Source organism: Tauraco erythrolophus, chromosome 2 (genome assembly GCF_009769465.1).
Source record: "Tauraco erythrolophus isolate bTauEry1 chromosome 2, bTauEry1.pri, whole genome shotgun sequence".
NCBI lineage: Eukaryota > Metazoa > Chordata > Aves > Musophagiformes > Musophagidae > Tauraco > Tauraco erythrolophus.
This window is the reverse complement of record NC_141466.1, coordinates 74,792,229-74,807,946: the sequence shown is the minus strand read 5'-3', so window position 1 is coordinate 74,807,946 and position 15,718 is coordinate 74,792,229. Positions and strand designations below refer to the sequence as shown.

The following is a 15,718-nucleotide window of genomic DNA, read 5'->3' as shown; positions in this document are numbered from 1 at the left end:
TGATGAGTTTAAGAAATTGGCATTTTTGGAGGGAGAATAATATTTAATTATTTATTAAATTTATGTGGGATACTGGGGATCTGCCTTTGTAATCAGACATACACCAAATGAGCTTAGAGTAGGAAGTTACATGCTAGCTAGTGAATTGATAAAATCAAATCGGAGGGGAATGATCCAGGGGGATGAAAAACTCATGCTGCCACCAGGTTAAAGCTGTGAATATCTCCCCCTTGATGGTATTCACACAGGAATCAAGGGAAATGTGTAGAGGGCATGGTGGAAATCTTTGACATGCTGCTGGCTACTGCTGCTCGGTTTCGCATGATGAACCTTCAAGGGGAGGAATTTGTGTGCCTTAAGTCCATCATCCTGCTCAATTCTGGTAAGTGGTGTGCTTTGCTGTCACGCGGGTAATCGTGGTTGCTTCTGCATGTGGTTGAATGCTGCTTGTTGTCGCTGATGACGTTTCCATTTCGAGAGGGCAGCAATCGAAAGGGGGCTGCCAGCATAGATATGGGCAGAGCCATCAGGCAGGGACGGAACAGGGCACATCTATTCGGTGGTGTAGATGGGACCCAGCAAATTGATGCAGCAAGTAGCTGATCCTCTGCGTACAGCTGATGCGAAGAGTAATCAGAGAAGGGTTTTGAACTATGTACTGGCAGGTCTTAAAGCACCAATTACAAGACGTTGAAGTAGCTGGAGCTACACTTAGGGCATCCAAAGGCATTAGTTGTAAATCTACACCTTCCTTTTTTGGTGATGGCAAAATAAAGGGAAATAATGGCAAAAATGTGGGTCAGTTTATGATGGTTCAGTTTATGTTAAAATACAGGCATCTAAAACTGATGTCATCACCTTCCTCTTCCTTCATAGTTGATGAAATAAGTATTTTTGGGCTGTAAATCTCTTTCTGAAGTACACTTCAAAAATAAGTGACTAGATAACAAGTGTACATATAGATATAAATATGTAAGGTTAGCTGACTTGAATTCTGCGTGAGATGACTGAAATGAAAAATTCAAATTGAGGCATGTGGCAGAAAATTTCCGTTGCACACCACAGGATCCTTTTCTATTTGAAACAAGAAAAAACTCTAGAAAATTTATTTTTAAATACAGAAATGAGGCCCATGGTGTTCTCACAGAAATGATAGAGGTCTAAAATAATAATGTAGGCACCAGTCAAAATTTTAGACTCAGTTCTCTGTTAAGTTTTTACCTAATGCCTAAAGATGCCAGAGTTTCCCAACCCTGAGGATTTAGCCACTTGTTCTCCCCTTTTCCTGTTGGATTTGAACTCATAGATGATCTCAACCTCTAGACAAAACACATCTGGAGGGTTGTATGTCCTTTTTAGCAAGCTGTCTAACAGATCACTTGCCCAATTTGCATGAAATACAAATTCAGCTAATTCCCACCAAAGGCTGACTCAAAACACAGCAGATTTTGCTTTATCAATCAGGCACTTCTTCCTTTATGGAAACTTGGACCTTGTCTACTAAAGAAAAAGAAATTAAGCAAAATTATATATTTATACAACCAAATAGAAAATATTTTCTTTATATTCTATGAGATATTAGTGTGGTTCAAGTTTTGTTGCAATTGTCACCAATTACCAAAAAGTGACATCTGAGGCAAGTACCTGGCATATTAGGAAGGGATGCCAAGATGTGGCAATTGTAATTATTGTTTGGCATTTATTTTCCTTTTATTGTCCTGATAATTATAACAGAATATTTCTTAGAGTTAAATGTTCTTCCTGAAAAGTGATGCTCCTCCAGATTTTTAGCTAACATGTTCAAATGTAATTATCCTCTTAAATAAATCTAGTATATGTAGTTGGCCTATAGAAATACTGAATTGGAATTAGAAAAAAAATAGGATTGGAAGTTTGAAAGAAACATGTTAGATGCTCATGTCTTGAACATGAGGACTTTAAGTCATGATGTTGAGAGTTTTTGTCCCACTGCTGTATATAATATTGATCCAGAAAACTAAAGTTATTTAGACAAAGCTCTGCCAGACATCACCAGCTATCCTTCATAAGCACATCTCACTTTTGTTAATGGTTTTTTATTTGTTTATTTCAAGATTCTCTTAAGGAAAAGTTGTAAAAATAAAAATATAGGAAGTGAAGTCAATGATAATCAGAGGCAGATTTTCTTCTGCACGTAAGAGAGATGGGATCACTGGTTGAGGCTAGGAGATAGTAGAATTTAATTCCTTCCAAGGTTCATATTCAGCAGGTTTGAGTCAGTGGTGCTCTGTGTGGTAGAAGGTCAGAGTTGATCTGATGATCTGAGGAGTGATCTGATTTTGGGTATGGGGTTTTTTTTACATTAAATAAAAGTTTACAGCTGCTCAGAAGGCTGGCATTTTTACAAGAGTCTTGACAGTGATAGGTCAGAGGGCATGGTTCAGATTGAGCTTTTACAAGCTCATGATGAAAGCAATTTATGCCATGGTTATGCAGAGCGTCACGTATTGCTCTGGTTTGCATACTGCACTTATTGCAGTATATCTGAGTACACTCTAAGCTGAATGTGTATGTGGCCACAGAATGTATGTCTGTAATTGCTTGTAATTGCCTTTATGCATAAAGGTAATTAATTTTGCATTGCAGTTTTTGCATTCCTATAACCCACTAATTCTATAACTGTCGGAAAAGATAACTACTAGGTGGTGAGAATGTGGACACGAGCTTCTGACTGTCAGATCCTTCAGATGCCCAAATTGAGAGGCTGGGCTCCATCACAGAGATAACTAAGTAACATAATTTGGGGTATGTCTAATTGCTATGTAAGTGTGTTTTGGCATAGATACTCTAAAATATCTTCTGGAGATGCTTTACTTCGGCAAATATTGCCAGCCTCTTTAGGTAAAGTGTTCGACACACGAAATATTACGTGCTCTGAAGCACACGACATATGTGATATATGAGAAGAGGCTGAGAGCTGGGTTTCTTCATCCTGGAAAAGGGAAGGCTAAAGGAGGGTCTAACTGCAGTCCTCAGATAGCTGATGAACAGGTTATGGAGAAGTCAGGGCCAGACTCTTCTCAGAGGTGCAAGAGGAAATGTCTGGCTGCAATGGAGACAAACCACAGCAACGGAGATCCTGACTAGATGAACAGAACAGAAAATCTTCCCAGTGAGAGGTAAAGCTCTTGAACAGGCTGAGTAGGAATATGGTAGGATCTCCATCCTTGGAGATACTCAAAACTCTGCTGGACAAAGCTCTGGACAGCTTGACCTAACCCTGAAGTTACTGCTATTTGAACAGAAGATTGAACTAGATGTCCTCCAAGTCTCACTCAACCTGAATTTTTTCTATGATTACACATGTGAATATACACAAATCTTCTACTAAAGAAACAGCACATAAACACACAATGAATTTTTGGCCCTTACACTACCTGTACTATATACTCATACAATTAAACCAGTTGGTATCAAAATGATTTAAACAAGTGAACCAATTAAGTAAATTGGACTAATTATGCTACATTTCGTATTTAAAAGCAGTCTGCACTTGCATTCTAAGGCTTTGTGTAGCTTTAATTCACTGAGTGTACACAAACATTTCTTTGTTAAATCCTTGGACATCTGTTAATTTCTTCACATGAAGTAGTGCTGTTTATTGCTTTTGTTGGACATTTATTTCCTCTTTTCTTTGCAACATCTTTCAAGGTTGTTTAATATCTTTACACTCTTTTTTTCATGTGGTCTTGGGCAAAATGCAAGCAAATTCTTTTCATTTCACTTGGTGCACGTGGAAAAGATGGAAGGTTTTGTTTTCAAAGCAAAATATAATTTTATGCTACTTCCAATTTTTTCCTGAGACATCAAGGCACCAGCATGTCCATAATAACAAGGAGATCATTGCCTCTAGCTAAATAAAAAACCAGGAGGTGCCCCTCTAAAGCTGCAGCAATAAATCTTTCCACTAAAAAGCAAAATTATATTTTCGAAAAACATATTCAGCCCAATAACAAAGAGCTGTTTCTTAACACTGGAAAACAAGCATTAGGAACACGAAAGGGCAACGTGGTGCCAGATGTTTTATTTTTGAATGTGTCTGAAAAGAGGAGTGGTGCTATGTGGCAAAGCAACAGGCCTTCATCTTGGAGATGTCTTTCTCCAAGACACATTTGTCTTAGCAGCTGATTTCCCTAATTGGTTAGCTGATCAGTCCATAGAGATGGAAAGATGTAGCTGATTTTATGCATCCTGTAGACCTCCTGATACATCGTTCCATGTGACTGTTATTTTTTTCTCCTGTTTTTTCCACCTCCTGTAAAATTGTGCTTTTAATTGATTATTTTGGAGGCCAGATGATTACATGAGTACATGACACAGAGCTGAATCTACTCATAGCTCAGCCTGGCTTGCTACAGATCCAGAGAGCAATGGGGCATGGTGGAATGAGAGGAAGAGCGTGGGGTATTGTTTTGTGAGCTCGACCTCTAAATGTGAAGATATTTAAACTGAGGTTTATTGTGACATAAAAGCTGTAGAGGCCGTTCTCCTCTACAGTAATACGCAAAAATATAGCACTATATATTGTGACACATATAAAATTATATCACTGTATGCCAACAGTTGGCACGGTAGCACTGCAGTCCCCGAGGGACCCTGTTCTGCCCATGGCTTTGTGTTATGGGCATGGACCAATGGGCTTTACTTGTGTTTTACAATCCCGCCCTACAGAAAGAGCTGGAAAACAACCTGGTAGCTATTCAATTTAGGCTTGCTGTCAGCTTCAAAGCTTGGAAAGACCTTTGAGACTGTTAAATTTCACTTTGCTAAGACAATTTTCTGCACTCTTGTTCCCAAACTCTGCTTGCATGTGTATGTGTGTGATGGAGAGCTGCCATTTCGTTGGGGAAATTTCTGGTCATTGGCCTGGGGCAGGAGCAATCACCAGTGGGGTAGAAAGGAAAATCAAATATCATTTTTCTTGCCAGTTATTGACTGGCAATTGCCTGAAGTCTCTACATTTCTGGAGGAGTGTTTTTTTTGATTTATACTTTTTAATAGCTTCTGGACTAGACCTAGGTGTGAAGCAATTTCTCCTAACAGATTTTTTTCTTCTGCTGTTTTCAAACTTATGAAACTAAAAGGTATTGCTACAAGGGCATCCTCTGGCTGAAGTAAGCTGCTTGGAGGCACTGTGGGTTTGTGAGACTAATGTTTCCTTCTAGTGGTCTGTGGTTTTTCAGTAATATTTAAGAATCTTGCCCCTACAGGTACCTGCTAAGCTATAAAGTCTGATATTGTCAGCAGGCATATGTGAGGGCGGTTAAGAGTCGTTCAGCTGAGAAAAGCCCCAGGAGCTGTTTCTCTTTGGTGAATTCATTTCAGTGGAAATAATAATAATCATAAAAAGCTTTGTGAGAAAAGAGGCCATTGTACTATCTGTTTATGGCAAATTCGAAGCAAAATTTATTAAACAAAATTAAGAGCTCTGACTGTTTTCAGAAGTTGTACTGTGTTTGAGTTATCCTTTTGGTTTTTTTTAAAGCAATCTCATTCTCTCTCTCTCTCAGAGACACTCACACTGACATTCACAATCAGAAATTTATATTTCTTTTTTAGAACAGAAGACGCAAAGTCATAAAATGTACTTGCAGGTTACAGTATTTCTAGGTGTCAGGTCCTTGAAGTACCAAGATGATGTGAATAGGTGAGGTATGTCAAGAAGATGGTAAAAAAATGTCAGTTTCCCTGACTGCTCAGATACATGGCAGAATATTCTTATCTTCAAATCCGATGGTATAGCCCCCAGACTATAAACAATACAAACAAGCTAGAATGTATATGTGCATTTGTGTTATTTTTCTTCTTAGGATCACTAACTGCATTGCATATTGTGCTATATATGATGTTTTAAAGAAAAGAAAAATGAAAAGTAATTCCAGAAACCATTTTTTTTTTCCAAGGACAAAATCCAAACAACTTCTTGACTCTGTGAGTTAATGCAGAAGGTCTAAAGGATTTTTCAAGCACATTATAGACACAAGGAAAGGAACACATCGTGATCAAGCCAATTTGATTGTATTACCACACATATATTTTAAGCTTTTGCTGCCTCAGAACTGGATTATAGTAATACGACCTGTTTAGATCATTGGCTCAATTCAGAAGAATAAAAAACTGGTGCCAAATGCACCAGCTGCCTTTTGGGAGCACAGTGCTGTCGCGGCCTGATTCACATTGGCTGTGTGCTGTTGTCCAGAACAAATTCAAGATAAAAAAGTGCAAAATAGTTTAGAATTTCACATTTAGAAAGCTAATGTGCTTCATGCACCCAAGAATTGCTACTGCTGAAAGCTCTGATGGCTGGGTTAGAGTGTGTTTTATAGGAGATGTAGAGGGGCTGTTGGAGGGGGAGTTTGAAGGTGTTTTGATCTCTGGAAAAACTCCTTTCTAGTACAAATCTCCAGGCTGCTCACTTTCAGCAGTAAGCAATGTAAGAGGGCTAAATTTGCACAGATCACTTTGAACATGGTTTTTAAAGGAGAGTTGTGTTTGCAGGTGGAGTAGCACACCTTTCAAGGCTTTTGCTTGATTGGTTGGGTTTTGTTGAGATGAGTGTGTGTAAACAAACCCTGATTTTGTTTACATGTCGTGTGGTAACCTATTATTTGGTTCCAGATTGACTAGCAAATCACCAAAAAGCAAAAACATTGAAGAGCACAGAAATTGCCCAAAACTGCCAAAGGCCTGGGCTGGTCAGTAACTGTTTCAGAGCTCTCAAGGAGCAACAGCATCTCCTCCAGGTTTTGGAGCTTAGAGACTGTGAGAAGAGTGCAGCCCGAGGGTAGGTCTAGCTGCAGGCTGTGGGTGTCTCCTGCCACCTGGCCCAGGACTCAGATGGACCCAGATGGGGAAGAGGCATCGTCTTCCTCCTCCTGCTTTGCTCACAGTGACCAAATCCAAGCTCCAGAGTCATTCAAACCAGTGACCTGGCTGGAGGTTTGCAGGCAGTTAGCTCCCATGGTTTAACACAGCAGAAGAGGCCAGCCACGAGGTATACCTTGGGCAAGTCTGACTCCATCAAAGTAATTTTTGTCTATGGTTTGTTTGTTTTCTTTCTCCTTCCTACTCCAGGTGTGTACACTTTTCTTTCCAGCACCTTGAAATCTCTGGAAGAGAGAGACTACATTCACCGTGTTCTGGACAAAATCACAGACACTCTGATACACTTAATGGCTAAGTCGGGTCTTTCTCTGCAGCAGCAACACAGACGACTGGCTCAGCTCCTCCTCATCCTCTCTCACATCAGACACATGAGGTGAGAGCAAGAACGCAGTCAGCCCTCCTGCACTGGGACCGTGCAAGGGAGGTTTCACAAATGCACATGCACACTTTTCCTTCACAGGTGGGAGTGCACACTGTGTGTAGAGCTGTTGTAAAAAAAAAAAAAAAATTAAAAATGTCTACTTTCCAGAAAGATATATGGAACATGTGTGTAAAATAGGATTATGGTGTGAAAGGAGTAAACTTTTTACCCGTTTGTTTCTTCTAGTTTTCGTTTCCTTTGCTTCTTGTTTTGATAGTGCTGTAAGCAGTACCTGCTTCTAATGTTATGTGCATCTTGTATTCTGGTTGAAAAGTACCGAGCAGAATATTAACGTAGCAGTAGCCTATTTCTGCAAACTTTAGTCTCCTATAAGACAAGATTTAATAAAACTATCACCTTTATGTAGCCACTTTTCACAAGTGGCTTGATTGTAAATCACTTCAGAAGAGAGATTAGAATCATTATGTCTATTTTATGCGTGAGGATAAATGCAGATCTACTGAATCCCAATTGAGAGGACTCTGCCCTTTGCTAATTAGAGGTGAGGTGTCCGAGGCACTCTGTTAGAGTTGCAGCAACGATTCTCCCAAATGTAATTACCTCTTAAAGTAGCTGCTTAGTGGCTGGAGTGTTAACAACATGACAAGTCTATGCAAAGATACAGTACAGATTTTATTTTTTATGTTGTTACACAGATTTTAATTTTCATTATTTCAGTTAATAAAATTAAAATTAGAGTAAGCAGCCCATCATAGCTACTAAAGCTGAAACATGCAGATCTTACCCCTCGGGCTGTTATACAGGTTTTCGGCAAAAAATCAAGGGCTGTGTGCATGTGGGTTTTTTTAACTTGTGTCTTTTTGTGGTTTCTTTGTCTTCACGTTAATAATTTTTTTCCTTTTTTTTTTCCTTAAGAAAAAATTGTACAGTTGAGGAAGTTCCAGATGCCCAGTGAAGTTAATTATTGTTTCCATAATTTTGAGAATGGATACTATTACAAGTGAGCATTTGCTAATAAATTGGCTGAGGTTATTTTCTAGGAAAAAAATCTGATGTTATAGGGTTTATTATGGGAAAGCCAAGATTCATCCCACCCACTTAGTCACAGTGACTAAATTAGGAGTCCATACACTCTAGGCTACCTTTTAGCCAAAGGAGAGCAAAAGAGCCACCTTTAAGAGGCAACTTGCTCATGGGCAGTCTGAACCATTCTTTGAAGGTAACTTCTGCTAACTGTAGCAGGAGTGTACAGCAACTGCACTGTTAAGTTAGTTGTTTTGTACAAGGTGGAATTTATATGAACCTAATAAGTATTATTAGCTGATAGCTTTTTTTTTCCCCATAGCGTATTTGGAAAGTAACTACTGTTTCGTTACTACCCACAGCAACAAAGGAATGGAGCACCTGTACAATATGAAGTGTAAAAACGTAGTTCCTCTCTATGATCTCTTGCTGGAAATGCTGGATGCTCATCGACTGCATGCCCCAGCAGCCAGGAGTGCTGCACCGATGGAAGAGGAGAACCGGAGCCAGCTGACCACTGCATCAGCTTCATCTCATTCCTTGCAGTCTTTTTATATAAATGGCAAAGAAGAGGAGAACATGCAGAATACAATATAAACAGAAGTCAGCATATGTAATGGTATGAGAAACCCAGCAGCATACTACCTAGCTCATGCTTCATTTCGTCTATAGTGCCATCTATGTAAACACTCCAATGACAACAGTCACCTGCATTTTCCCTTTGAGTGTTTGTCAAGCACTTGCCTAAACTGATTGCTTATCCTAGACAGAAGACATTTCATTGCTGTGGTCAGCCAGTAAGGATTGTCAGGCTCACCTGATTTAAAATTTGTAGTGTTATTATTCAATTTTGCATGTAAATTGGGTAAGTCCCAATCTAAACAGAACATTCATTTTACTATAAATTAATAGGCCATACCACACATGCGTATTGGTATATTCAGAGTGGTAGCCTTTGTTGATGTCCACCATGAATTCTGAGCTTGCTTAATCCTTTACTTGCTTGCGACTTTGAAGCAGTTTGGTAGAGATTCTGGATGACCTTTTCAGGGGAGTAAATGGAAAGTTAATTGGCATCTTAGTATGCCATGGTGAAACTGCACTGCTAGTGACTGCCCTGGTAGTTCAGGTAGATTCCTGCCTCTGTTCTTCCTGCAGTAGGAAGGAACCCCTATCTGAGAACAATACTGTTTTACCTTGCTGGCTTACATCAGCACACAACTCTCTCTCAAGACCACACCGATCAAACTTTCAGGTCCCCTTACCATATCTGCTAGCTGAATTGTATTGTGTGCATCTTTTCTTGTCTGATTCTACAAAGCTAAATCATTCTGTTGCTTGGCAGTGTAACAAGGCAAATGGTGATAACATAGATAATTACTCTTAAATCAGACCAGGTGTTTACAGAAATCATCAGGTCTTAAAAAAAAAAGTCTTCACACACATACATGATCCAGCACTGTTTTATAAAAATCCTCCCCATCCTTCACTTTGTTGTGCTACAAACCAAGGGGTGAGGATGCCAGTGCAAGGCTGGCACAGCAGGGTGGAATGGTGCCATCCCTCTCTGTAGAGTGTGGCCCAGCCACGTATGGGAGGGCTGGCATCACAGCCAGAGTAGCAGGCTTCATGTTGCCTTGGCTGGCTTTGGCTCTTGTTGGGGCATGCTCAGAAATCACTGTTAAAAGCCAGCTCACCTGTGATACCAGAACTGGGCAATGATCCTCAGACATGGTGAAGACTATGGGACTGCATGTCCAGGAAGATAAATCTGGTTTTCTCCATCCTTGTGTGTAACTGTTTTTCATAAGGATTAGTCAGATTCTTCAGACCAGCTGTAAATATGCAAAAGCTCCACTGACATCAAGAGTTTCAGCAAGACATGAAGGAGAGAGACTGAAGAAATCCATGCTATATGCTATTCAAAGTAGGGGTCGGTGCTGCTGTTTGACTGCCTCTATGCTAGAAAATTAAATGTGTCAGGGAACGTTGCTGGGTACTGGAATGTGATTATTACATATGCCAGGGATATTTTATTAGTCTAACGATAAACTTTGCCTATGCTATCTGCACTTCTGGTTTACAGGTGTGATATGGGATTTAGCACGGACCAGGGAATATTCCAACAGCTGGTTGGAAGCGACCACCCTGCCAGTAAGGACACTTCATAGCGCACGTGTAGGCTGCTCCATAGCAGCTGGCCACAGTGCTAGAGAAGGGTTCAGGGATGCTTCTTTTACTGCTAGAGTTGAAACCTTTATCTTAGATTATGTTGATTGGAATATCCTGTAGTAACTAAATATAGGAAATAGCGCAACTGATGCCATACAGGAGTGCCTATGTCTAATTATGTGTCCTGTTACACAAGCAGAGTCTGTGTGCAGTGAGATTGAGTTACATAGCAATCGTGAAGGCAGCAAGGCATAGGATGAGTTTGTGCTCCAAGTCAAGGATTTGATTCTTTAGTGATTGTACATAATGATGTCTATAACTGTTTCATGTACATATCCCAGGATACGTGCAGTTTAGAAGTCTAAAGCTAGATGCTACCTATCTTTGAGAAGATTCCTCAAAAACTGTGCAAGCCTGAACATGTGAAGCAGTCACTGTAAGTTAATAGGCCTTTTATCGATGCATATTATAGTGTCTTTTTCTGAATGTGCTGAAGGATTTGTCTTTTTGTGTATTCGGTAAGAGTGTGCATGTGCGTGTGTGTGTGCAAATTTGGTACCTAAGGGCTTTTGGAGGGCTCCTAAATGCCTTGAAAGAAAATACGCATTTTGTTTTGTTTAGTAGCTGGTTTTCAAACATGTTAGAAAAATTGTGAATGCCCTGAAACGAGTGCAGGCTAAGGTCTGAATGGAGCACAGGAATCCTTGTAGTTACATTTCTGTGGTTACACCATCGTCATTCACTTGTAGTCCAGTGTGTCAGAGTTGCTCTTTAAATACTGTAGGTGTAACTCGATGTTCTTTATGACAGAACACACAGATCAAGCTCATAAGCTGCAAGGCAAACTGGTTTAAGTGAATGCCTCCCTTCCTACATCCCAGAACAGTTCATTACATTCATTCAAGTGTAAGTTTGGCATAGGGGAAAAAATAGTAATGCATGGAGAGCGATTCACAATAGAGAATCAGATTCTGACGGTACTTACATAGGGCAAGTACCACCATGCTCTACAGATTCTCCCGGTGAAGCTGGATAAGCGTGACTTGAAGTGGTATAGAGCAGACAGCAGGGTATCATAATGTGTCTTGGAACATGAGGAATAGTCAGACAGTTCACAGTCTTAATTATGTATGCTTTCCTAGGCTCAGCCCTTGCAAGGAAGTAATTTAGCTTCAACCAGTCCTCCCATGTTTGTGGTGAAAACAGTGAAGGGCACCCAGGAAAGAGAAAGAGTGATTCTCAGTAATACATTCATTTACCTTGGGGCAGTTTCAGGATCTGTATCGTTAACTTGTCTATGATAATTTAATTGAAGCAGCACCTTAATGAATATAGTAATCTTCCCATAGTGATTTATAAAGATGATTGTCCACATATCAGACAGCTGAATGTAGCTATTCAATTGATTAAACAAAGTTTATGATACAAAAATGGCAACTTTTTTCATATGTAATTTTGAATTATGCTCTCGTGTATGCAAACAATTGTGCCTCACATTTGGTAATTGTTATTTCACAGGATGCTATTTTATGTGTGTGTGTGTATATATCTCTATATACATATATACTTTATATTTGCAGCTGACAAACCAGTACTACCTGAATACCTGGTGCTGGATATTAATCAAAAATATATAGCATGTAAAAAACCATATATATTTGAAAGAAAACTATTCAAGGCAGCTAATTATGCTTTTACCAAAAGATTCATAGTGATATCTCTGGACAGCTAATGAAAGAATTATTTTATAATGTTTATACGTGGATTTTTTTAAAAAAAAACACACAACAAAAAAACCCAAAAAACCCCTAGAAACATAGGCAATGGAATACCAGCACAAGCCAAACACAAATAGACCGGATGAACTTGCTTTGCTTGAGAATATGATTGTTATTGAATTATTACAAAAAACTTGGGAGGCAGGAGAGGAAATAGAGGGATGCATACCACTTACTGGTGTCTGAGTTTCCAAAAATACATGAAAGCTACTCTGGTCTGTAGTGGTTCAAGCCGTGTCTCGATGTTGCAGACTTTGTCTCAGGTAAAACTCCCAGTTGGGGCAGTAGGATTTGTACTGGGGTAAAATAATTTAATGAGAGTTTCTTGGTGCATGTTTGTGGTAAATTTATTATTACATTTCAGTGACATCTCATGATGATTTTTCTCCTTCTGTACACTGAGGGCTTTAATAATTTGAAAAATTAATTTAAAAAAAGATATCTGAACTGAGTTCCCAAGGATATTGCAAGGACTGTCATCACGTCACTGGACTTTACATTGAAAAAAAGGAAGAAAACTCAAACCACACCCCTGTCCTCCAAACCAGGGTTTGTATTGAAGCCTCCATCCATTCCAACTGATGCTGACAATTCCTTAAGAGTTGTGCCAAATGTTTAAAATTAAACAAAATACCAGCAAAGTAAAAATTCTGCCTCACTAGGGCCTTAGTCTTATCACAGGCTTTGGTAGGAACATGGCAAGCTTCTCTTGTGTATATAGTATCCTGCTTTAAAGTTAGAATGCAACCCAACCTAAAGCTAATGGGATTTTGTATATAAGGTATTCTCAGCTGAACTTATGTGAAGTGCATTTCTTTCTTTGAATAAAGAGACGGATATTTTCAATGCTATCTGCAATCTTAATGTAGCTTTACAGATAGAAACTCGACATATGTAAAAGAAGGGTCATGTTAACAATGGTATCGTAATACAAACCAGTCTTTGCTGTCACCTGCAACTATAGCATAATCTCAAATTGATTTGAGAATTTTAAATTAATATTTCCCTAATATTAATGTCCTACCCTTTCTACTGCCAATTCTCTTTCATCTTCAAATGTAGATAGCCTTATATCCTGAAAGTTGTTTTCAAAGTGATTGTTGCCCATAAGGGTATTCGGTTTTGCACTGTGTTTAAAAAAAAAAAATCTAAAAAAAATCCTTTGCATTCAAATGTGCCTAAAGAAACAAACAAAAAAAGTTAAAAAATATATATGCTGCCATCTTGCAAATTAGTATGCTCTGTACTCCTGTGTGCCTATAATGAGAAGTCTCTTTCTTCAGAAAGTGCCCATTGGAAAATGAAGGGATAGACTGCTGGTTACGAAACTTGCATTAACAAGCCACTTTATGTATCACCTTATTGTATATACTACAAAACTAATGCTTTTGTGTGCACTATGTAGTCTGTCAATGGAAAGTCCTTTCTTTGGCATAGGCTCAGCTGCCATAACGTATTTGTTGAAGTATTCTGTTCTTTCACTGATGCATATAAAATTATCGATGTCTTTGTTTTGGTGAGGTTTTTTTTTTCCTTTGTTTTGCACCTAAAAAAGTTCTAAAAAAGTCTAAATGAAAAATCTCATAGGCTACCTGATTGGTGCAAGATTTTTATCAATGTATTTGATGTTGAAAATAAAGAATTAACCAGAACACTTTGTATCATTTTTTTTTTCTTTTGCATAGTTTTAAATATATGCTTCTCAGCTTATTGTTTTCCAGTAGCCAGCAAAATGGTACACTATTTTTTACATCTAAATGAAAACTGTTTCTTAATTAGTTTCTTCATCTTTCCCCAAAATCATCAGAGAGTGTCGCTATCTAAACTCGACAATGTGTTAGGTCTAGGCTCTAGTATTCCTAATGACACCAGTGAAGTCACCAAAGTACTTAGTACTTTATATGCTTTAATGTGCTTAGAATTTTATGTTCTTTATGTTCCTTATTTTGGCTTGTGAAATAGATTATGGTGGACGAGACAAATTGTATGAATTTAGCCTCCTGTAGTTGACTGCCACTTAAAATGAATTAGCTAGTATCAAGTAAAATAGCACTTCTTTCCCAAGTGAAAACTAGTCCTCAGGGAAAAAAAAATGTCTTGACTAAGCTGTCAGGAAGGGGATGAACAGAAATGGAAGATACTTTTATGGACATAAAAACGCTTTGAACTTAACCCTATCCTGTAAAGTGCTCCCAAAATTACATTTGGTCTTTGCAAAGAATCAAATCAGTAATCTGTAACATTTATATACATATGTAGGTATTTCAATACTTGTAGATATAGGTCTATTTGTAATATACAAAGAGTATATAGTCTCTACATTGATTTTTTTCATCTATTTTCTGTGCTGTGATGGTTCTGAGTGGGACTGTTGGCTCACAGGTTCTTCTCTTTTCCTACGTGAATATGTAGGTAAAAGTTCTGGTTTTATGTGGTGTTTCACTGTATATAACTTATCAGTAAAAAAATTGTAAGATTATTACCTTAATTCTAACTAGCGTCTCAATGATTAAGACAAGACAGGCAATATACTTTGTCCATGTGAAATGTCACCCTATAGGTTGTCAAACATAAAAGCAAATAGGCTATTTAGACTCCAAAGGAAAGTTGGGGACTTTTGGGATTTGTAAGTGCCAAGTAGAACTGAACAACGGTTCAAAATCATATGAGTGTTTTGCAACACGCTTTCATGACAAAGAGCTTGACTGAGAGTTTCTACTTTGGCCACGAAGGGTGGGCCAGAATAATATGAACTAATTGCACAGGTACATGTGCTCAAAATAATAGTTTTCAATGCTGACTCCAAATCTGACAACATTCTATGGCTTTATACAATTTTTTATCTGCAGGACCAAATGAGCACTGAGGTCAAATGCTCTTGCGGTTCATGGAGAACTGGCTTAAGATGACAGCTGCTACAAGACACTGAACTCAGAGGCTTAATCCAAAAAAGCAGCTAGACAGCGGAATACTCCTGCAAAATCAAAGACCTGACACTCTTAAATTAAAACGCAAACAGCTAAAGTCTGAGCATACTTAACATCTTCAAAAATTTTAAAAATTTGAAGGGAAAATGGATTGCACAATACCTGAAATTAGGCAGTGTTTTGCCCATCTCTTTCTGGAGCACAATGTGACCACACAGTATCACAGTATGGCTGAGCTGGGAAGGCCCCTCTGGAAATTGTCTAGATCAATTCCTGTTTCAGAGCTGGCTCACTTACAGAACATTGCTCAGGGCCATGCCCAGTTGAGTTTTGAATAGCCACAAAAGGAGACTCTACCACCTCTCTGTGCAACCTGTTCCAGTGTTTGACCACCCTCACATTAAAAAATGTTTTCCTGTCCTCCTGTGGAATTTCATGTGGTTTAATTTGTGCCTATTGCCTCTTGCCCTGTCAGTGGGCACAAATGAAAGAGTCTGGCTCCCTCTTCTTCC

General features: G+C 38.8%; 1 protein-coding gene across 1 annotated transcript in view; it reads left to right on the top strand.

Annotated features, from left to right (window-relative positions):
* ESR1 (estrogen receptor 1) overlaps nucleotides 1–9,250 on the top strand; it is a 162,890-nt gene extending 153,640 nt beyond the window's left edge. Inside the window, 4 exon segments of the mRNA XM_086631478.1 lie at nucleotides 249–382; nucleotides 7,114–7,297; nucleotides 8,692–8,906; nucleotides 8,909–9,250. Coding sequence (XP_086487604.1) covers nucleotides 249–382; nucleotides 7,114–7,297; nucleotides 8,692–8,906; nucleotides 8,909–8,946 — 571 coding nt within the window. The 3' untranslated portion in view covers nucleotides 8,947–9,250.
* Nucleotides 9,251–15,718: the final 6,468 nt, after the last annotated feature.